The following is a 24663-nucleotide window of genomic DNA, read 5'->3' as shown; positions in this document are numbered from 1 at the left end:
TTCAAATTGGATCAGTTGGGAGGGATGTAGGGGTAATGAAGGTCAAGTGCTTCTTAATATTTCCCAAGGAAATGTCATTTATCGGAGCCCTAAGGGTTCAGCTTGATGCCGCGTTCCCCGTATAATTTAAGACAGAAAAAATATAAGCATGGTACTGTTATCTCAACTGAGGTGTCTGGAGATATTATATACTGACATGGATCATTGATGACTCCTCCAAGTCCATATTTTACTCATGGTCCAGTTCATAATCAAATTTGGAAATGAATGGCCTCCCTTCATAAAATACGTGCTTCAAAAGGAAATCATACTAGAAATTTGGTTAGTAATGATACTGCACTCTCCTTTACTATTAATGAAACACATTACATACAAGCTTGTATAAAATTCCCTTACCTACTAATGAAAGGACATACTAACTTTGATACTTATGAATTATTGCTAAATTGTGTTAACTGTACTTTTTTTTTAATTTTAACTGTACTTTTTATACTTGCTTAAATTCTGGCATATTATTTAACCATAGTGCTGAATCAATTTATATACTTAAAGCTCGCCCAGGAATTTGGCTGCCAGTTCAAATGAAAAGGCCTTGGCAAGAATCTCCTAATCTCTACTTCTTGCAGGAGATAATTAAAAAAATACTAAAGAGAACCAAACATTTCCTCGGAACTTTAATTACTATCATAATAGGTTTAATTGCAGTAACTGCTATGGCAGCAACTGCAGGTATAGCTCTACATCAGACTATTCAAACTACGGAGTTTGTGCAGCAATGGCATGTTGACTCTGAGCTGCTTTGGTCTGCTCAGAATCAAACTGACAATAAACTAGCTTCTGAAGTGGCTGATTTACAACAAGCCACAGTTTTGATAGGAGATGAAGTTTCCAGTCTTCGGAAACAGTTACGTCTTCATTGTGATTGGAATATTAATCAATTTTGTGTTACTCCCTATCCTTATAATTCTTCAAAATTTAATTGGAACAAAGTATGTCAACGTTTATTAAATCAAGGAAATATGACTTATGAATTAACATTATTGCATAAAGAAACCCTTGACACTTTTGACAAAAAATTGGAATTACTAGCAGGATCAAATTATCTGGACAATATTGCTAATAAATTGGATAAATTGAACTTTATGCCCCATTGGCACATATTTGGGGGCTCTGCTTTGGCGATAATTGGGATATTAATCTTAATGATTTTCTGTTTTGGCCTAGTCTGGCAACGTCTCCTCTGACAAAGTCGAAAGCAACAACGACTAGCTCCGTGTGCTGTGAAGCTCAGATACGTGGCCAAAAAACAAAAAGGGGGAGATGTGGGAAACCAGGGAGAACTCAGAGGACAGTAACTTGGAAACACCTGTGGAGGGCACATGACGGCTGAGTGACTGTAAACATGTTCTGAAAACAGAACTAATCTCAAAGGAAAACCCACTGAGATAAGGCAGTCACAAAGCCCGATGGTGCCAGCTCCAGGTTGAAGCTTAGCTACACTCCCTAGTAGTGATAATATACACAAGGTGTTCTGTTTTGGCTCTTCTGAATTCTCGTGCCTTGTGTTTTTCATGATTTTGTTTATAATTTGGTCTCTGCTAGAAAGCTTTTGATCTTTCTCAATAAATATGTCATGGGAATCAGAGCTTGGGGCTCTTGACTGGCTTGGTCTTGAGTCCCCTGACCCCATGCTTTCCTACACTCTTGTGTGAATTTTCTTAATTCTGCCATGCCACTCACATTCATGTTCGTTTGTGTGGAGGTTACCTCCACAACAGTTCACTGGGTAACAGTTCACAGCAAGGGCTGCCTGCGAAGGGCTGCACTCAGCTGGCTCTGGTACAATTACCCCCTTTTCTTTGATACTCTTCAATTCTGAGGAGAACATGTGGGTATGATTTGGATAGAGTGGTTAATCATAAACTCAGCAGAGGAACTCAGTTTTAGGGGACTTGCTTTCAACCTCCATTCCTGGTTCATCTTTTCCCAAGTCTTTCAGGGAATGGGGTGACGACCACTCTAGCTAAGTCCTGCTGGAGAAAAGCATAGTCCTACAATGCATTCCGAGTTAGAAACAATGCCATGTTCCAATTCCTTGATCCAACTCTTATATAAACTTGTATAAGGAATTCAGGAGAAGAAGCCTGAAAAGCAGTGTGAGTGTGGCACTCTGGGGGAGACATTTTGGCAAGTAAACCAGACACACAGAAGTAGAATTTAACAAATTGTTGTAAGTAGTTAGGATGTTGATGGGAAGGGCTTCCCTTTTCTGGAGAACACAGATCAAAATCAGTATTATTCCAAACCAAATCCATCAACTTTATAACCATATGCACCCGTTTACTCAGTTTGTCAAAAAATCATTGGTATGAACATTCTTGAAGATTAAGCAATTTAGCCACGCCTCAGCTTAACTCTCTGTTAGAGACTTAAACAGGCAAAGTTAAAGATGGGATCACAAGGTGTTGAGAAGGGAGCTTAATCAAGTTGCTCTCATGTAACCATCATTATGGCTGATACCTGCAACCCAAACATACCTGCATTTCAGAAACTTTGTATACTTTCCAGATGATCTATAGGTGTATCTTTTATCCATACTGTGTAATTTTAGAAGCTTATCCTCCCTTTGATAATGTTTTCTCTGTATTTCAACATACCAGATATACGACTTAAATATTCCACCTTGAGTTGCCTTAAGGGACCCCTAAAAAAATCCCAAAGTTAACAAAAAGTTTCAAAACACTTGGTCCAATAAGATCATCAGTGACTCTAAGAGAAGACATTTCTTTTCCAAAGGGAGAAGAGATCCTAAAAGCAAATAGAGATCCTTTAAAGACAAGACAGTGGACATACCATGTTATTGAAAGCAGCATTCTAAGTAAATGTGTTCTCTTAGTAGTGGGGAACCAAATCCAGCCTTGAAAAAAACTTATTTTTAATAACAGTATCCATTTCCCTATGTTTAGTTTAGTTTCATCCCAACCATGCATAAAATTTCATTTTTTTGCTCAACACATTTATCCCACCTTCCTACTCTATCTTGAAATGGTTTACTTTTAATGATTTTATTAGTTTTAATTACATATTTTGATTCCAATCCTCAACTGTTTAACACCGTCATTTTAATGAAAACCAAGAAGCAAGCAGTTGTGAGTTGGATGTTATACCAGCATTTCTGATTGGAGACGCATGCTTTCGTTACCTTCTCCTAACTAGGCAAAGGTAGGGAAACTTAGATGTGCCCAGCATGCAATGTTCCAATCCTCTATCCTCTTTGAAATGACCCAGATAGTCAACGAATTCTTGCCATTTAACTTGGTTAAGTTTCAAGGTACCAAAATCTAGAGAGGCAATTTAGAAAGACTTAAAGTGTCATCATTTGAACTTATGGTCCTTGCTGTCAAATTTGCAACAGATAACGTCTTTTTTGATCTCTAATAAACCTAGGTACAGGAGAAGGTTTATACTTCAGAATCCAACAAGCTTAAGGCAGCTTCCATACCAGATATCAATTCAGTACTAGCTATTTGCCAGACCATGAGAACCTGAAATACATTTAGGCCAAATTTCTCAAGAGGAGGAAGTATTGAATTGGTAAGTGCTTCCTTTTCAGTTAAATAGAGCTCATTTACACATCAACTCATCACTTTATATCAATTTCCTTATACCTGAAAATGGTCCAAATCTTGAGAATGCACCTGAAAGGGGTGCATTGGGGAAACACATTTGAGTTTCCCATAGCCGGATCAATTTCACACAAAACAAATGGCCTCTTTTGAGGCCAATACTGGCCAGCAAAATATCAATGACCAGGACTGAGTGGGGACTAAATTTAAAAAGCTAAAACAGCAAAAGCAATTAAAATTTGGGAATGCCTCCCTAGAAAAACAGTGAGTGTAGGGATTTGTGCTTCATTTATACCAAAGTTGGAAAAGTAAGATTTAAGCCCAGGCCAGTTTTTACTTTATGGATATTAAGCAAACAAGTATATAGGTTCCTTAGTGGATTTAAGCACTTTGCTGGTGGAAAGAAGCCTGGTGTTAGAGTTTTCATAGACTTTCAAAAGCTGTTCACATTTGTAAAAATGCACTGCTCATCCTCTGAGTCAAAATTAAAATTTCAGTATATTCGACAAAACCTAGTACACAGAGCTACAGAATTTTTTGCACATCTAATTCCTCTAATTTATTCAGAAGCTTCTTAGAACCTTGAAATAGATCCCCTGCCTGAGGGCCAGTCCTCTCCTGTTTTTCAAATGACGACCTTTTGTGATCACCTTGACCTCTTCCCTCATTTAACATGTCTTCCCAGAAAGTACATCGATTATTCTGCTTTGGTCATTGTGCCTAATTGGGGTTGTTCCTGTTCCTTTGTTTGTTTGTTTGTTTTGCTGAGTGTTAAAATGATGCAGAATGTATCAAAGTTGTGGGATGATGTGGTCGAAGTGATTTAATTCTTCCTTTTAAAACAATTTTTCATTTTGTCAACATACCAAACCAAAAGAGAATAACCAATTTACTTAAAAAAGAAAAATAGACAGTTAAGACAAAGGATACTAAGCCAAGGAGAGGCAAAAGAAGTAATGCATTTAGAGGTGTAGCTCCAGACCAACTCTCAGAGCTGCCTCTGTTTTCAGTCTCTGTTCTCATCCCTGCTCTCCCTCTCGCTTCCCTCAAAGATTAAGCCCACCTGCTTCCCTGAAGTCTTACATCAACCACTCCTCCCCCGACCCAGGGCAGAGAAACCCGTCTACTTTACGGTCACCCTCTATTTCCATCCCATATGCTATTTTCTCCTCATTTTTATTTTTATTAGGCAAACAATCCATACTCATGAAAATAATTATAAAATGAAAAGTTGTGGGTGGTTGAGCAACTTCTTCACAGCCAGCTCTGTGATTTTCGTGAGGGTTTAAGGCCCAGTTTCGTCTCACATGTACAGCTTTTGGGCTGTCCCTTTCACAGTTCAATTTCAAGCAGTGTCTCCTGTCATAGATTAGGGGGGAAAGATTTAGAAGGAACTAACATGTGACCTCTCAGTGAATCCGTTGACAAGACTTAGGAAGTCTTTTAAATTTACATTATTAACCTCACATTTTGAAGGTGTCTAAATTGGCGGAAAATAAGTTTTCTTGGTGCCTTATTGGTTTATCCTTGCAAGCGTCTGTCGTGTTTTCTCGTGGTCATTTCCAGGGATGGGCCTGTGTGTGTGTGTGTGGTGTGTCATTGTGCGCAGGTACAAGCTGAAATAATGTGCCGACAACACTGTTTCCAAGTTGGTCTTCATGAGGCCGTTTCCTCCTGGGCTAGGGCTGCGCTAATCCTGACACTGGCTGCCAGGAGAAAACCTCGTGGATTCCACACGGAACCGTGATACCAGCATCCGTGACCTGCCGTCTCAAGCACAGAATGGGAACCCCAGAGCTAGGAAGTGTCGTGGTATATTTTAATGAACTGCTACCCCTGCTAAAGAGGCTTCTTTCACTTTTGTGCTCTACAGAAAGACCAAGCGGGTAGGAGGGACAAAGCTTTGCCTAACTGCTTCCTAACACCAAACGTGGCCAACAGGACAGAGACCATCACAGATCTAGGCAGGTGTGAGGGACAGTGGCTGAGAACTGCCCGCTCCCCCCGTGTGTCCTTTCTTGCCTCCAAAGGCCAACCAAGGGATCCTGGGAAAGAAATACGCCTGGGCTGAGGAGGCTGTTTCTAAAAGAAAAAGCTACGAAGATGCTAAAGCAGGGTGAAGGGTAGGCAGGATGAAAGTAACTAAGGAACCTGACTCAGAACCTTCCAAAGCTTCTAGCAGCTTGATGACCATTACAGGATTTATTTCAGCCAGGATAATATCTGTGGTACATCATTTGAAGACAATATTACTTCATGTTGCTACAAATTGTATGTATAGTGTGTATGTGTTGTGGGTGTGTCTATAAATAATATATGATATATATGAGAGATTTAGTGACTTTTGATACGGGTTTGGTGCAGGTGAATGTATTGCTGAGCCAAATGAGGCACATACCGAGTGAGTCGTTTGAGTCCAGGGCATTCAATACTCTTGCTGATTTCTGTATACGTATAGTGCCTGTCCCACGTGGTCTTGTCGGTGTCATGTCAAATCCAGAACTCACAAAGCAGAGCCAGCGATGTTTTATTTGTAGACAATCAACTTAAACCTATAAATTATTACTGGCAGACGATTATAATTCTGAATCCCTAACACTAACAAAAGGAAACCCAGAGCATCTTGAGAAGAAGTTTTTTGTTTTTGTTTTGTTCCTGGAAGTCAATCGAACAACAGTTGTCTGGTTACATTAGTTTCAAGATACTTAATTTGGTGACCTTATTATTTCAGAAAAAAATTTGTATGTATTATATTTGTGGGAAGCTAAAATAATGGTTTGAGATTTTTATCAAATATGGAGAGTAGCTATTTGTGAAAAACCAAGAAATGTCTATATTTGTTCCTTTGTTCCCAATTAATGTAGATAAATGTTAACGTACATTAAAGCAATGGTAAAGCAAATAGAAAGATGCTGTACAAGTATTTTTCTCCTCATGCTTTTATGGAGAGACGCACTGCTTTCTCAAGAGTATCTAAAGGAGATACGTGGATTCTAACTTCATGATCAGACTCCTCAGGTTTACTTAAAATATAAGCAGCAATGTTTTTATTGATAATAAAGTCAAGCAGATTTCAATCGCCAGAAGCAGAACTCATGAAAACATATTTTACTTGACTATATACTTCATAGGTCCTCCTGCTGATCCTGTGATTGATTCACTTGAAGAAATGAAGGGAAATACACATAAGAACAGATGTTGCCTGAGATGGTGGTCTAGTTTATCAACCCTCCGTCTATACTCTATACTGAAGCAACTTGGATAGAATTAGTGCTGTTCTGGGTGTCTGGCTGGCAGTCAGGAACTCCCCAGACTTTATCATTCAGCAGTTAGATCCACAACATGGTATGAAGGTCTAAATACAAATCAGGGAGCCTAGGTAAGAGGATATATAGCTCTCCCTCTATATTTGTGGGGAATTGGTTCCAGGAGTCTCCCTCTCCCCACCCCCCACCCAATACCAAAATCCATGGATGCTCAAGTCCCTTATATAAAATGGTATCTAAGAGTACTATGTGCATATAACCTATGCACAATCCTCCCATCTTCCCCCGCATCCTCCCGTATACTTTAAATCATGTCTAGATCACTTATAACACCTAACACAAATCCTAAGTAAGTAGGTGTAAATATAATGCAAATGGTTGGTGGTGTGTAGCAAATTAAAGGTTTGCTTTTTGGAACTTTCTAACATGTTTTTCCCTAAATATTTTCAATCCACAGTTGGTTGAATCTACTGACACAGAACCTGAGAATACACAGGACCTAATCAACAGGAAGTTGATTTAGAGTTGGCACTTCCCTGACAAGCTGGTGGACAGATGCTTAGTAAACCAGAAATAATTACTTTAGTGTCAAAGTGAGTACTATGAGCATTATTAGATTGGTACCTATTAGAGCATTTGGGAGAATGGAAAACACAGCAGTTGAGCTGCATCCTGGGGGAAGATCCACGGTGCCTTATCTGAACAGGTCTCTGTAGTTGGCACATCTTCCCAATGCTTTCTCATTGCTCGTTTCCTCCCAGTGGAATAGGGGGGGCACCGTTGGACTTAGGAGGTTGGAGAAATAGATAATGCTTCTTTTAGTGATTTAGTTACAGAGCTCTTTCATTTGTCATGCCCAACAGAATGAGAGGCAGTAGAATGGTTCTGTGCATAGAATTGAGAGCTATACTGACTAGGGATTCAAATCCCAGCTCCATCATTTATGGGCTGTGTGATCCTCGACAAATTACTTAACTTCTTTGTACTTCATTTGTGTACTTCATCTTAAGACTTTCTCATCTGTGAAAGGGGGATAATGATAGGACTTATATTTTAGGGTTGAGAGGACCTAAAAGATTAAATCAGGCTAAGGTAAGTAAAACAAGGAGGAAGCAGCCATTCAGGAATAGAATGGAAAGAGAACTGAGAGACTAGTTTTCAAATTTGTATCTGCATAAGAATCATTTGGGGTTCCTATTCGAAAGCTAGCTTTCCAGCCTTCAGCTCCAGAAATTCATTCCAAGAAGTGGGCCTTTTTGTTTGCTTGTTTCAGTACATTTTTAGAATTATTTTAGGTTTACAGAAAAGTTGCAAAGATAGATCCATTTTATCCTAATATTAACATGTTATCATAGCACATTTGTTAAACTAAGAAGTCAACATTAATACCTTACTGTTAACTCCGGACTTCATTTGGATTTCACCAGATTTTCCACTAATGTTCTTTATCTGTTCCAGGATTCCACACTGCATTTAGAGAAGCTTCATTTCTTACAGGCACTTTCAGCCCATGAGAGGCAGGTGGTCTGGGGGCCACATCTTGCGAAACACTAGGACATGTAAAGGACTGAGGAAGGTCAAATTGCCCCATCCTCATGTTGGGAAGATGAATGCAGTTTTGAAGCAGAAGGGAATAAACTGGGGGTGGGGGGTTGGATGTAGAAGTTTGATTTTAAGAGTTGGGATGGAATCTCCTCCAGTAGATGAGAGGGGTTACCTTAAGAAGTGAGGCATTGGACTTCCCTGGTGGTCCACTGGTTTCCATGCTTCCACTGCAGGGGACACGGGTTCGATCCCTGCTCAGGGAACTAAGGATGCCACATGCTGCATGGCACGGCCAAAAGAAAAAAGAAAACGAAGGTGTCTGTTCCTAATGCTTGGAAGGTGGGGCTGCTGCCTAGCCTGAGACACATCTAGGGTTGTGGGCAGGTCAGGGGAGTGCAGCAAATTGGGAACTATTGATACTTTGCGGGAACACAGGAGGGCCCAAGTCATTGATTAAAGGCGATTCTTATTATTATATTTCCTGGAACCTGGGGATAATGTTTTGGAACTGGGTCATAGTAGTAACTGACATCAAGCATTGCCACACTGGACACTAGCAGAAAGGCAAAAGGTGAAGCTGATGTGACCTTGTTGAGAGAGGGCAGTGGGAGGTGGACAAAACATGGAAGCTCTGCCTTTGGACGCGTCAGTTCTCACAGTGAGGAGATACAGGGCCACCATCTGGGGAGCTAGAAGTAAAGGTTAGTAGAATTGAGAATGGTAAGATGAAGGAATAGATGTTTTAAGAAAAAGCTAGCAGAATAATTGGAGGTCTTGAAGTAGATAATCTACACATTCTTGAGGACCTTAGGTTCTGAGGCTCTCACTGAATTTGTCTAATCACATTCAACTTACTTAGCTCCCTTCACAGCAGTTACAACAATCACCTAACTTGTTCCTCTTTTTAAAGAACAGGAACCGCTTTTCCTTTAACTCTGGATTCCTCTTAATTTCTATAGTTTCACTTTTCCTAGTTCTTTCTGCACCCTAGAGATCCTAAACCATAAACTGGTATACTGAAAATCTGTTTCACATTAAGCACATGTAATCTGTCAAATCCATTTAAAATAGACTAGTGGAAATTGCCTCAGAAACCAAACAGACTGCACCTGCGTACAAAGGACCAGGCTTCGCTGAAGCACTCCTTGTATTCTTGCTGGCACAGAGTCAGGCTGGCCAGGTTGGTAAGTGGCAAACAGCTAAGATTTTAGGTGGTCTACTCTTTAACTTGAGAGTTGCTGGGTATAATCTACAGATTCTGCATAGAAACCAGCCCTTACCTGGGAGAGCCTCTGCCAGCTGTCGAGTGCTTTACCAAGTAGCTCTCTACTCAGGAATGTGGCTTCTGGGTGAGGGAACAGTGTAGTCATTTTACATGTGCTTAGAGAGGAGGCCTGGGTGATGAAAGATTTTAGCTAACCTACATGCTGTAGGGAAACACTTCCAAAAACACCACATAACCTGAATACAGAGTGAATTGTTTTCCAGTAAATACTGGCTTCAGCATGTTTTCCCCCAAATCAAGGAACGGTACATTTTATAGAATGGGAAAATGAAACTGAGAAATGAAACTTGAACTGTTCTAAAACTAGGAATTAGAGCTGTTGGATTTCAATAATGAGCATACAGGGTACACGAGGAGTAAATGTGAAAGAACTGTGCCATGATGGAATCTGATACAGGAGGGAAAACATTCCTTAGCCATAAACACCGGGCCCTAGTAAGCAGCTGTCTTAGGGTGAACCATGTGAATTTAATGTACAAAAACGGCAATTTCATTTGGTTCAAACATACATTTCAAACCTTTGTCTTTTCCTTGTAAAGAATAAAGTTCAGTTCACAGTATACCAGAGTTAAAGTTGCACTGATGTCAACATTCCAACAGAAAAAAACAAAACAGAACAAAATCTGAGTTGAGGTAGTCAGGTATTCTTTTATTATAGTCTTACTACTTTAGGGAACAAACCCTTCCTAGGTATAAAATCATGAAAAAACTGCCGTAGTTGCCACCCAACTAGTAACTAGTTTCCATGCCCCATCATAATTTTCAGAGAACCTACTTTCAGCGATGTTTAAATTTCTACCTTAAGTTGACTCAATTTCCCATTTATCAAAATGGCTGTATTGCCTCAGAATTAAAGCTGAAAGAGAAGAGCAATTTTTTAGTGATTCTCCTTATTCTAGCAACTTATTCTTGAAGCTACACTTGTGTCCAATGTTCCTACCCATTTTTTTTTCACCTTCCACCACTCAAGATATGTCAGCATTTCTGCTTAGTAACTGGCGTATTACATGATGCGAACTATCAGTGACTTGTGATAGATTTTTTTTCCCTTCTGTACTAAATCAGACCATTTCTCCCAATCAACAACTGACCCACAGGGCAAGGATAAGGATGCAGACGCAGAGGATGGACTGGAGGACACGGGGTTGGGGGGGTGGGGGGCGAAAGGGAAGCTGGGACGAAGTGAGAGAGTAGCAGAGACATATATGCACTACCAACTGGAAAAGAGGTAAATAGTGGGAAGTTGCTGTATAACAAAGGGAGATCAACTCGATGATGGGTGATGCCTTAGAGGGCCAGGACAGGGAGAGCAGGAGGGAGTTGCAGGAGGGAGGGGATATATGTATAAATACAGCTTATTCACTTTGGTGTACCTCAAAAGCTGGTACAAGAGTGTAAAGCAATTATATTCCAATAAAGAGCTTAAAGAAAAAAAAAAACTTATCAAGAACAAAGTTAAAGATCTGACCGTAGGTAGTGAATTCAGGTGGATGAAAACACAGCAGTACTATCAGGACTAATGGAATATTGCTCAAGCGCAGGGGCTAGAGCCTTAAAGAACCTTAAAGAGAGCTGGTATATTTCTAATGGAAAGGTAAGTGGAGATAGCATTTAAAAGTAATATTATGTGGCTTATTTAAAAGTCACCCTCTTTACAGCAACCACAATTCTAGTACTTCCTGTTCTTCCATTTTCTTTTGTTCCATTGCTTGAAATCCTCAAATAACTCATGTTCTGATTCTACAGTATTCCTGTAATTCCTTTTTCTCTGTATTCTGCCTACTTTTCCTTCTACCTGCTTTTCCCTCTTGGCACAAAAACAATTGCAAATGCCATCTAGCGCACTCTGCCACTGAGCACTGTAGCCAGTGATTTTCGGTGTTCTAAATTATCTTCAGATTGAAAACAGCATAAGCCAAAGAAATAAATGACTACACCTGAACTAAAGGCAAGGGTCAAAACAACTTATGAATGGTTAGTCTGAAAGTGCTTTAAAGCCAACTATCAGAGCTGACTGAAAACATCTGAGTTAGGCAGAGTCGTAATGTTATGTGAATAGTGAGAAGTGTTACAAACACAGCAGCCAATATATTTTAATTAAAATAGAGCTTATTAGCTTTTCTTTTAATATAAACATGAGGAAGAAAAACCACATAAGTTGTAGCATTCTTTTCAAAATAAAACTGCAATCAATACTTGAGTTTCCAAGCTCCAAACTGCATAAGCAATATTTTTTGAGGTGGTAGACTGTAATATTTTATATACCATTATTTATCATTTAGGTCTCTGTCCTTTAAAAACGATGGAACCTGCAGCACTCAATATAATGTGAAGCCTTGCTATAAAGAGAGAAGGTATTTCTGGCCCAGAAATGCTTTGTTTACAGGCAAAATTCCTAGGACTGTATTTGAGAAGATAGGCGGAAAAAGATTTCACATAGTTGAGAACACTAATCTTTCTTTCTTTCTTTCTTTTTTGTTTTTTAATATTTCAAGTTTAGGTGACATCATTACCAATCTCCTAAAAGAGAGATACTAAGCTCTTAATTTTAATTTTTTGTTTCGGCCCATTGTTTGCTATCTTCAAGAGGGGCTGAAACAAAAAATTAAAATTAAAAGCTTAATGTTTAAAATTTACAAAACTAAATGAGTTCAGAAGACATCCAAGTAGACTTTCAAATGATGGTCTGCCAGTCTGTAGCATTTATACTTCTGCAACAGTGTCCTGCAGTGTCAAGCACACTTATATTAAAGCTTAAAATTGCACTAAGACTTTTGGGACACCTTCTACTTTATTACCTGCTTGCTAATTACTGGACCGCCATGTTGGCTGGAATTAGGAAAACAGCCTTTCACACAAGTACTTAACAAAGAGGAAAATCATCAGAAAATGAGAAGCACCATTAGAGTCAAAAAGAAATGCAGCACGGACTCAACAGAAGCAGATGATAACATACTTTCTCTGCTTTTGATCCCAAACACGCTAATAATGCTAAGAAGTAGTGCTTGCAAAGAATTTGAATGACAAGTGTTATTCAGCAGCTTTTTGGTTTAAATCGATTGCCAATAATGACAAGCAGCTTCAATGATGTAGTAGGGAGGAAGAAGCCTTCAAACTGAACAATGCTACAACAGTCTGTTCCTAAGTGGCTTTATGAGTTGTTAGGAGGCCCATGTTTTAATGGTAATACTGCATTGATTCTAAAGGAATATGCAGCAACATGGGGGAGTGGGGCAAGAAAAGCAGGGAAAACGTAAATGTTATATAGTTAGTGTCTTTAAAGTCTAAAAATTTAAACTGCTAATTAAAAAACCTCACATCGTTCAGAGCTATTGGCCTACAGAGTAAGCAAACAACTGTGTGTGGGTTGGGAGCTTTTAGCTTTGGAGTGGTTTTTGTAACTCTGTTTACATTAAAAAGGACAGAAGAGTGTGTTGCATTGACAAGGTCCCGTTCTTTCCTATGAGCATATATAATCCTCGCTGTCCGTGAGTCTCTTGAATTCAATGTCTTTCTTTTAGGTGAAAATACTAACTTTGCTGGTTTCTGAACAGGAGAGGTGATATTTCTCCAGTCCTCGTTGCGAGGGGTTTCTGATGTTACAAACCCTCACTTCTTCCTTAAGAGAGGATGGCACTGGAGTGCTGAATACCGATGAAATGATCAGCACTGAAGGACCTTCTTACAGCACTTCTGCACAAGTCTTTGTATTTGTCGTCACACAATCTGGAAATGGCCTAGGAAAGTCACACAGAACACAGGTACGATTAGGGGAAAAAAAAGTTCCAACCTTTAAAAAAAAAAAGGCATCATTGATAAGCCACACATCGACATTCTTTTAGATAGTTCATAGTTACTGCTACTTCGGAGAGCTGATATCTACACTAACGGCCAATTCCCTAAGGTTATAGCCTTTAAGGGCTATGATTAGATTGCTGGGGTAAAGGGGAACTGAAGAGTTATTGAAAAATTGGGTTCCCAAAGATAGGCTCCTAATAGCAGTATCATCTGTTATCTACACACTTGATCCTTAAACATAATGAACATACACTTGGGCTGAATCAGTGTTTACTCAGTTATTCAACTTCTATTCAATCTTCATCAGTAATTACATACTCTGAGAAATTTTAATGAGGTAGGTGTGTGCTGAAGGCAGGAGAGGTCTCATGATTGAAGCACTGAAAGGTGCTATTTCACTTGCATGTAAATTACGGTAGAAAAACATCTTACTCTAAAGTACCACCGAGGTACCACAGAGAGTGTCAATTTTAAATGTGTTCATTTCAGTTGTGAATTTTGCTGTATGCCCACCAAAAATCATAAGCCATAAATTACTTTGTCCCATGTACATTACCATTTCCATTAAAAACTTAAGTACTTTCTACATCCATATCTGAACCCACATTATACCTTCCAAGTATAGGTCTCTCGGGTTAGCCACTGATGCTTTGTCTAATAAACTCATGGGACTGAACTGTGATACACACACACACACACACAAACTGCAAGCTGAGTAAAAGACAGTTAAGAGTGCTAAGTAGATTATGTATATACCTATGATGAGGGATAAAACTGTAAGAAATTATTCACGTATGGTTATATGTAAGTGTAGAGGTTCAGATGGAAAACCACTAAGAACAGATTAAATCTAATTGAAAATATTCTGAAGTATGGTTAAAGAAGAGAGAATATCTACTTTTTTTTTTTTAATAATGTGAGATCCCTGTATAAACCATAGGAAATATGATGCCAGGGTTAATAAGCTCTTCAAACTGTTAATTTAACAGCTTTCCATTTTCCAAATCACTGCTCAAGACAATTTGGCCACAGACGCTGGCTCTGGTGGCTGACAGAAAACCCCAGTGAGCGCTCCTCACCTCTAGGTTCTGTGCCCGCTCTTTGCTGAGAGGAGCGAACAGAAAGCTCAGGTTGTTGTCATCTGCTAAGGAGCGGAGGTCAAAGTAGTATTTGACATAAACACTGGCAGGAACATTAATATTAAACTGAAGCAGCTCCAGAAAGTGCCTTTCCAGCTCAGTCCTGGGGGAGGAGAAGACAAAACCAACACAGGACAATTTTAGTCAACTGGGCTATTTTCAAAAATACCATTCTGAGCTACGAGGATGGCTCTAAATACTGTTTTGAAACAAATAATGGCTACCCAGCTGGATTAATACACTAACGTTCAAACAAGGCACAGCTATCTGTGGTCCTTTCTGCATCCCAGCACTTTGAGTTTGGGACAAGGGGGAAGAGGTTACGGCCCTCTTATGCTCTCGTGCTGCTGACTCGGGGGCTTATTCTTCGGAGTTCCATTAGTGCAGCTGTACGATTCATGCTCCACGCTCACTCACAAGGCCCCGCTACAGTGATCAGATGAAAGGAAGGAGGTATGCTGTTTATTAGCTCTGAAGAACTTGCAGACATTTTCACCGGGCCGCTAACAGGAAGGGGCTTACTGAAGTAGATACGCGCCAACAAAAGGAATGGGCACGTCACCACGGCAACAAATGGATCCATCGAGAGCCACCGCTATTATCTCTGAGGGGGGGAAACTCTTGAAGCAACAAGGATTCATCGCAAATAAATCAATAAATAAGCTACATTCCATGAGAAAGGGAATCCCTTCCCCCTGCTCCAGTGCATGGGGCTGTGTCAAAGGGCCTAATGCAAGTTTCTGTTCACCTTAACCTTCCTAGGGTGAGAAGCTGTCACTATGACAGGACAGGATGTACTTTCTAAGCTTTAGAAGGCAGTAAGCTTAAAGATAGCTGTCTTGGCTGGACTAAACCCACTTTATGATATGACCTCTGACAGAGCAGACCTGGATGCTCAGCCCCGCAGCCCCCTGCCTGGACAGAACGCGCACATGCACGCGGAGAGCAAATTCAGTGAAGTGGGAAAGTAGAGTGCTGGCAGCAAGCCTTTGCTACATAACCATATATAGCCATTTGCTTGCCAAATGTTTAAGTAAATAAACATAAAACTAGAGTAAATCTTACCATTTTCACAGCAATCACTAAAATTAGAGAGTTAATTATATAAGAATGGTAAATACAAACATGAGTGTGGCTTATTTTACAATATATTTGGTCTCTGGGTTTTAAACTGTTAATATTTTATCTATTGGATAAGTCAGTAAATGCTTGATGTTCTCCTGTATGGAGAGCAGAATGTGAGCAGAAATGAGGCTTCTCATTTGCTGAACTTTAAACCTAACTGAACTTACTTCCAAAATTAATCTCCTGTTCTCATGGCCATAAGTCTATAGAAATGTGAATCAGATAATGTTTTGATAATCAGCTAATCAGGACTTCATTTTCTACAGGAATAAATGCACTTCACTATCCCTTCTATATTTTCTCCACGAATACATTTTAATTGTCTGGAAATACAGTACTTCATAGGCTTAACATGTCTATTAATAGAGCCTTAATCACTGAAGAAAAGCATTATGCCTACAGAATATGCACCTTCTGTGTTTTTTGTTGTTTTTTAAATGGCTAGATGGCTGAAGAGCAGACCATTTAGAGGCACAGCAAATTTTTCTGAACAGCAGCTGCTCACTTTAACGTAGTCTTTTGAAGGGAAATATATTTTAATAAGACATAAATGTTAGAAAGTTTTAAAGAAAAGCTGTTAGACACCAATTTTTCAATTTAGACTCAAAGTGAGACCATTACAAATAGTAGTCAACAGCAGAGGGATGAAACAAATGTGTATTCAACACTTTGTGGTAATGCTTTCCCATTTCCAAAGATCATCAACAAAAGCAGCCTATTATACACATAACTCCGGGTGATTCTCCATTCTACACAGAAAAGCGCTGCTTCAAATGTTTCTTCCTGCAGCTAGACACTGCCACCAAGGCTGCTGGGCTCACATCTATGAACACCCACACATTGCCCTGCATGTTCTCTGATGTTATAACTGGAACCTGAGCGCCGGTCAGCTTAGTGGCAGGCTCTCAGAAAATTTCCGCTGCCATCATGCCAGGGTTGGTGTTTACGATTACAAATTTTCCTTCCTTCAAGGGACCAGTTTAAAGACTGATGATACTGATGGTCAAAGTCACTTTAGTTTTTGCAACTTCCAAAATTACCTCTATTCATTTCAAAGCCATTATCCGCCATCACACTGTTTACTACGATGGCTACCAACAATATCCCCATGACTACTTAGTTTCCATTATCACCAGAGTGGACATTTTCACCAAAAGCCACTTTGACAGCTACCATCCCAACAAGCACTGGTCCCTTCACTTCGTCACAAGTTTCCTCGCTTCAGTTTTAAATATGCACTTCGGCAATTCTGAATTATCTAGAGTAAGGTGCAAAGGGACAAAAGCAAACTCTGGCCACTGCCTGCCATGATCTTGATCGGCCTCTTCTGTTCACTATAATGCAGACGTGTCCTTTCACACTTTCCTAAATGCCACCCACAAAGACATTTTCACTGTCAAGTGAGCACTTCAAGAGTCTGCTAGAAATACCTCTCTGGCTCATCCTGCATCCCACCCTTGGGGCCCTTCACTGCAGCCAGATTGGAAGCCTGGTGTTTCATGCCCATGTCAGCATGCCATCAGTGAGGAGCACCTGCCTAGTTAACTCAAGGTCCCACAAAGTGCTGCTGGGGTTGCTGAGTGCCCTGGGTGAGGCCCGGGTGATGCTTCCCAGTCTGAGAGATCAGAGTTTCCTAACTCAGCAGACCTATTTCTAAACATGGGGAATACTCCTAAATAGGGGAGGAGATAGGAACACAGGGATCTGAAACCTTTATATGTGGCTATCTGTACATCACGGTTTCTATAACAACAAAACCTCAGATAAAAAGGAGGAAAAAGACCAGCAAAAGCAAATATACAATGTGTGACTCAGGCTGAAGTTATACCTCGCAGTAGTCTAGGGCCCTGAGACCTTAACGGTGGCCGCTTACTTCAGAGGCCAGACGTGTGCCCCTTAAAAATGGTCTGAACCTGGTAGACAACTTTAAGAAAGCCGTGAAGTTATTTACTATACCGTGTTATTCTGTAGTGAGCTTGTAAAATGTCTGGCAAAAACCACCGGAAAAATCATGTCAATTTATCAAGCAGAATATTACAGCAATAACACATCAAGACCTACCAATTAATGATGGGAAATACGAATTGTTATACTACAGCCAGAAAGGAAGAAGTCTGTAGTTTTATGCCTATTTCAGCTCTTTGCACAATATAACCTTTCTTAAAATGTAATATTTCTTAACATGTAAACTGTATGGGAACAAATGAGGTATTGGAAAACAGAAAGTTCACCAGAACCTTACAAACTCACATGTCCTCAACTATAATGTCCTTGAGGATCAGGCAGTAGTCCACATTCCATAGAGGCTGATGGTCCCCAACCTTGGAGGCAAGAAGAATGGCTCCCAAAACAATTCTTCTCCAGTTAGTGGGGCAAAGATCGATCTCAGCGTAAGTTAAAAGCCTTTCTAAGTAAACCTGCAAAAAGTAGAGCACTGATCGTTGATTTTAGTTCAGTTGAAGTGCTGTGATAAGAACTGTTAGGAATGACAGATTTCATCTGTTTCTGACGTGCCTTTTATTCTGAGGTTCTACAGACTTTGCTTGGCCAGCCAAGGCCAGAAGCCAAGTCACAGTTGTAAGTCAGGTATTTCTGTTGCTCTGATATTTCTACTCTGCCCATGTGAATTTCCAACCCAATTCTGGTCACAGGAATGAAAGGACAAAGGGCATTCGAAAGACAGGCCTTGTGTTATTACCTTCCCACCTGTAAAGGGCAGCACATACAGCCCAGCATGGATTTCAACTGCTCAGTAAATGCCTGAGTGCCTGCACGTGCAATGTACCTACCATACCTGGTGGTGGTTACATGGCAATTTTACATAACGCTTGAGTATGTAAAACTCTGGTAAGACTGAGCACATCTTTATCGCCTCTTCAGAGTAACTAGTCCTTTTATGGCATGAACTTGAAGATAAAAACTGGTGGTCAAGAGAGCCTCCCAGTGGCTGCTGTGTGGCACAGCAGGACAGGCAGTACAGAGGGGCTTTCTAACTGTCGAGCATTCCCATATTCAATACCTTTCTAAGGAACGCACATGCATACAGAGGATAGTCTTTTTCATATCCCCTATTTTTCACATCTCCATTATCATTTAATAATTCACTTCTGTCTTACATAATCTGCAGCTTATTCAATTCGTTGGTTTTAAGGCGGAAAGAGCTGCCCATGTTTGTATCCCTGAGGCCCCTCTAAACCTGCCAGGCAGTTTGCGAGTGAATGTCACGATTTCTTTTCCATGTATCAAATGTCTATTCTACAAAGAAATGGACAAAGTTAACAGTTGAGTAAAGATGAAAGAGGTAAGCTGTGATTTGTGGTTACCTCTGCAGAAGAGTGCATATGCCATCTGACAAAAAGGAAAAATCCAATTTTAAAGCGTATGTTTAACTAACTGAAGGTTATCAGATTGACAGCTCAGACTTGCCAGTGCTCTCCAAACTCAACTGTGTTTTCAAACATGGATATTGAGATTCTATGTGTATGTTCTGAGTGAATTTCTGCTCCCATTCCCCAGAGAACTCAGCACTCTCCAGTGCCCTAAGAATGAATCTCCCTAACAAGGTTCAATTCTCTACGGGACTAATTAGAGGCACTTAAAAGGACATTGGCAATCTCTCAATCTCCTCTCACCTGTACTGGCAAACCTGGTATGTGCCCACACTCATTTATACCACTTGCCCTCCTGTCTCAGTGGGAGTGAGTTTCTTTCTTTTCACTAAAGCCAACTCTTCTATGAGTGAAGTGGATCCCATCTCACTTCTGCAGAATACTGTTCCCACGATTAACCTCTTTTTGAACACTTTCTCCCTCTCTGTCAGAGATTTCCTCCACTGTGAACACTTACCTGTTCCCAGCCTATGGCCCACAACCCCTACCATCTGTCCTCAGGAAACGCCCTGACACTGGCTCCTCATCGCCTCCTCTCCTTAGCCCACTGTCGTCCATCCCCTGCCGCCGTGGCTCTACTGAAACTACTCTTGCCACAGTCACTGGTGTCTTCACAGGACTCTTCATCCCAACGCTCCCCAGCCCAGGCCTTCCCTCACAACTGAAAGACACTGCCACACGCCTAGTTGCTGGGACCAAAAACCTCCATTTGAGTTCTCTTGCTCCAATCTGTTGGAGATTCTTGTTGTCTCTACCTTCCCTGGTAACCAGACCACTTTTCTCTTCTCCTGGGTTGGCCAAGAAGTTCATTTGGGTTTTTCCCTAAGATGTTATGGAAAAACCCAAATCAACTTTTTGGCCAACCCAACATCTGTCACTTCTGACTCGTGTTACTGCCACTGCCTCCGGACCTCTCTGCCTCCACTCTGACTCACAACAGACTACAGTCTTTTCTCCCCAAAGCAGGCAGGAGAGCCTCTTAAATTAAGTGTACTTCATGTGCCTGCTCAAGATCTGCCAGAGTTTTCCCATCAAACAGATAACTTCTTGGCACGGCCTCTAAGTTACAAGGCCCTGTGCGGTATGGCATTGTCCTGCGACCTCATCACCTATGCTCTTTCCCTCATTCCCCACTCTGATCACAACGGCCACCTTGCTCTTCCTTGAACACACAGGACATATTCCTGTCTCAGAGCCTTGCACTTGTCCCCTCTGCCTGTAACACCGGCGCTCCTGCTCTTCCTCGGTTCGGCCAGGCCCCAGGTTCAAATGTTACCTCTTTAAAGAGGCTCTTCCTGATCGTTCCAGTAAGCCCCTCTAATCACTTTATTCCTTTACCTTGCTTTCTCTTCCTGATTTTTACAACTACTTGAAATATTCCTTTTTAAAAATACTCATTACAAAAGATACTTATACTTTGCTGTATACCTGAAACGAACACTACATTGTAAATCAACTATACTCCAATAAAAATTAAAACAACAACAACCACCAAACTCAAAAAACCTGAGCAGGACTTCCCTGGTGACGTAGTGGTCAAGAATCCACCTGCCAATGCAGGAGACGTGGGTTTGATCCCTGGTCTGGGAGGATCCCACATGCTGCAGGGCAACTAAGCCCGTGAGCCACAACTACTAAGCCTGAGCTCTAGAGCCCACAAGCCACAACTACTGAGCCCACATGCTGCAACCACTGAAGCCCGTGCACCTAGAGCCCCTGCTCCTGCAACAAGAGAAGCCACTGCAATGAGAAGCCTGCGCACCACAACAAAGAGGAGCCCCGCGGCTCGCCGCAATGAGAGAAAGCCCACGCACAGCAACAAAGACCCAACGCAGCCAAAAAAATAAATAAAATGTAAAAAGTAAAAACAAACACAGAAACTTATGTCTTCCACACTTGCTCCATAAAGGCAAGAATTTTATTCAACCTGTTCTCTCCTCCATCCCCAGCACTTAGAATAGGGACAGAGTAGGTATTAGGGGGGATTTATGGCATGAGCAGCTCCTTGGCAGCAACCAGCACTTGGACCACACTCTCCTTCCTGAACCTCTCCTGGCACCTCTTAGGATTCCCTCCTGGGTTTCCTACCACTCTAGCCACTCCTCTGGGGACTCGCCCTTAAGTGCTAACAGTCCCTACACATCTTCTACCCACTTTCTATTTTACATTCTTTCTCTGCATTTGAACAGCTATACGTAATGCCCTCCCTCTAGCTCAGATTCATGATCCTGTCCCATACACTCGACTGATTACTAGACATCGCCACTCTGCCGTCTCACAGGTACGTCACACTCAACATGTCTACAAAGAAATGCCCCTCTTCCAGCCCCAGATGCTCTCCTCCCTGCATTTCCTGGCTCTCCACACGCAAGCGCCACTGCTGCCTCTCTCAAGCATGTGCTAAGCACTCCAAGTGGCCTGGAGCTCCAAGGAAAGGCCTGTGTCTGATCCAGTGTCCACGGAGGGGTCTCTTTTCAAAAGGACAAGCCTCCTCTGCTAGATTCTGCCTGGACAGAAGCAGGCAGCGGCCTAACTATTCCTTCCCTCCGGACCAGCTGACTTTCCCGTACAGGTGTGCTATAGGGAGGAGTAAGTAAAACGATCCCAACTACCTCTCACTTGAATATGATTTATTATTCAAATGATCAGCTCTTACCGTAGGAATACAGTATGGATGACACAAAGGTCCTCACGCAACTGCAGTTTAGCAGGCTAACTAGAGTAAAGCCTTTCCAAGTACTGCTGGCACCCTAATCCTGGGCAACTCCACATGCAGGCACAAGAGGACAGCGGGGATGGTTAACACCATCATCCAAGAACAGAGAACTGAGGGCAGCAGTTCTCAGTCAGTTATACATCAGAACTGTCTGGGTAATACAGCCTGGGACTCAGCTTAGAACTACATGGAGTCCGTTTCTGCCTGTGGACCAGATGAGTCATCGCCCCCATCCTACCACCACTGCACACCTTGTCTGTGTGTACGTGTGTACACTGTATGTGCATGTGTGGCCTGAGGTGTACAAGGAGAAACCAGAACTCTCTCCTGCTGCCTTGAATAGCAACTGTTTTCTGATAAGAAGAGCAATGGCAACATTTTAAATCATAATGACTATTAAGCTCAAATGTGTATATTTTACTTTCTTTTCATAGGTTTCTCTTAGTAAAGTTCTGACGATCCTTTCAGGAACCTACTTTCATTTTAAAAACAGGACCACACCTTGTGTACAAGACAGAAATTTCTACAGGTGCTTTATGAAAGAAAACGTAGCTTACCAAAGTTACTATGGCACACTCAGCAGGTAGTTGTGCAGCACTAAACAGAACGCAAACAAATCTGTAAATGAATTTATGTTCAGGATCACGCTTAAAGTATTCCTCTGGAAGCTTTTCTTGCTAAAAGAAGAAAGAAGGCAATATAAGCATCCACTGAAGAAAACTACTTAAAAGTACCCTCAAGGCAGCAGTCTTCACATTTGGGCCCACGTGCCCCTTAAAGTAATTTTGGTTGGGTGACATGTCTTGGAGTCTTTTAAATATAAACAATGGGATCCTAAAACACTACAGTGATTTAATACTCACCACCACCCACTAAAGAAAAACACAGATGCAACCTCAGAAAATGTACATATTTCCACCTTTCTCCCCACAGAATTCTAACCAAATGTCAACTCTTTTTAGGTTCAAAAGTCTTGCTGATCACCATGTGTCATCATACTTTTCTGCCATCAACTTTGAAAAAAACACGTCCAGGGTCCTGTCACCATAAGGCTCTAAGAATGCTCTGTCCTATACAGTAGTCACCAGCCACATGTGGCCACAGAGCACCTGAAGACGTGAATCTTAAAACTTTGTCATTTTAATTGGTTTAAAATTTAAGCAGTTTTCTAATTTTCTTCTTAGAGGTCTTACCACATTTGTTAGGTTTATTTACAAATATTTACATTCTTTGATGTTATGGAAAAGCATCCTTCAAAAAGATACACCTTCTGTTACTTGGGTATGTGTACTTACCTGCTCACTAATCATACAAAGCACAACTCAGTTCTTATCCGTCACACCCCTTATACAACATGCCTTTGGTAAAATGACTAGACACAACATGGGGTGGGGAAGAAGACTTCAGAGGAAGATGATTTAGACCTTGAGCTGGAGGGAGTAATTTTCTTCTAGTAACTAATTTCAAAGCAAATCAGCATGAAATAAACAACTATAAGAGAAAAATACTTCAGTAAAACTGACACTTACTGTGAGTGAATGTGATCTCTCATCAAAAATATCCAGGGATCTATTTGCATCTCTATAAAATAAGAATATGCATGTAGAAAGTTAATTCAGGAGTTACTATCTTAGTAACATCTGCTAGGAGTAGAGAGAGGAGCAGAGGAAGCTTAACCTTTGACAAAGCAAACAGTTTTTTACAAATTCTTGTCCTGGATTCTGCCCTTAGAAAGGTTTCCTGACCTATTTTTATTCAGCACATCAAACTCTGAAATCTTTTCTACAACAACCAGCCAGAGTTGCCTTCACAAGCACTAACCCTCCCTAACAGGCAATGCTAGCAAACCAATATATTTCCATTCCTCTAACCTCACACGGAAATATATCAATAGAAGAACGTTTTATAAAGCAGTGGTGGTGGGCAATGAAGTCTTCTCACTTCAATGAATGTGAATGAGAGATTCAGTTTTCTCCCCTGTTTCTTTCTCTTTATTTCTTTATATTATATTCTTACCGTGTATTTCTTCTTGTCTCTCTTAAACAGTTTGAGTTAAAAATGTAATTGTCTTTTTATTTTAAAAGAGACCAGGCTTTTTATTTAAAATTTCACCACACTAATACATGGTGCTCATAATTTACACAGCAGTTCTCCAAATGTGGTCTGCAGGGCTCTGGGATCCTCCCCTATCCCCTCTTCAGGAGGCCCAAGATGTCAAAACTGTTTGTATAAGAATACTAAGACATTACCTGCCTTTACATTGTTTGACATTTGCTGTGACTGCATAAGAGCAAAAGTGGGTAAAACTGCTGGCTTCTGAGCAGTGGTACCAAACTCAATTAGAAGTCATTCAATTATTCACAGCTACTTGCAGTTTAAAACAAATCTGCTTTACTTAAGAACATCCCTGATAAAATCATAACAATTAATACTGTTCTTAACCCTTGATCCTTCTTTTTAATATTCTGAGTAAGTGGAAAGTATGCATTAAGCACTTGTACATACTGAAATACGGTTGGGTTAAGGACGAGAATTTCTGACTTCGTGCTAAGTCACTTTTCTCATAGAACACCATCTTGATTTGAACCATTTTTTTCATAGAACACCACCTTTATTTGAATGTACAAGTGACAGTCATTCTTCCAAAAATGAACAAAGTGAGCCTGTTACTTCAAGGAAAATAACTGTAACGTATCTGTTGCTAATGATAAAATTCAAGCCATCAAGCTAAAAATATCAGGATTTTTGGAAAACTTGTAAGTCCTATTGTGAGC

At 40.7% G+C, this 24663-nt stretch overlaps 1 protein-coding gene and 1 long non-coding RNA gene across 3 annotated transcripts in view; both read right to left on the bottom strand.

Moving 5' to 3' along the window:
* Positions 1 to 6745: 6745 nt before the first annotated feature.
* On the bottom strand, positions 6746 to 8758 carry LOC130830037 (uncharacterized). The gene is made up of 3 exons (XR_009047707.1): positions 8610 to 8758; positions 8282 to 8442; positions 6746 to 6786 (listed from the first exon to the last, which is right to left on the bottom strand). It is a non-coding gene; the product is annotated as an uncharacterized LOC130830037 (long non-coding RNA).
* A 1602-nt stretch (positions 8759 to 10360) lies between these two features.
* Positions 10361 to 24663, bottom strand: part of LOC130830036 (cyclin-Y-like protein 1) — a 41029-nt gene continuing 26726 nt past the window's right edge. Inside the window, exons 6-10 of one of the 2 annotated variants that reach the window (XM_057696910.1) lie at positions 23419 to 23470; positions 22447 to 22566; positions 18035 to 18201; positions 14600 to 14762; positions 10361 to 13459 (exon numbers count right to left, since the gene is read on the bottom strand). In XM_057696910.1, coding sequence (XP_057552893.1) covers positions 13343 to 13459; positions 14600 to 14762; positions 18035 to 18201; positions 22447 to 22566; positions 23419 to 23470 — 619 coding nt within the window. In that variant the 3' untranslated portion in view covers positions 10361 to 13342. The remainder of the gene's footprint in view (positions 13460 to 14599; positions 14763 to 18034; positions 18202 to 22446; positions 22567 to 23418; positions 23471 to 24663) is intronic. The other variant, XM_057696911.1, reaches the window with a different exon arrangement.

The sequence above is a fragment of the Hippopotamus amphibius genome, chromosome 10, assembly GCF_030028045.1.
Source record: "Hippopotamus amphibius kiboko isolate mHipAmp2 chromosome 10, mHipAmp2.hap2, whole genome shotgun sequence".
Lineage (NCBI taxonomy): Eukaryota > Metazoa > Chordata > Mammalia > Artiodactyla > Hippopotamidae > Hippopotamus > Hippopotamus amphibius.
This window is presented reverse-complemented; position numbering and strand designations above follow the sequence as displayed.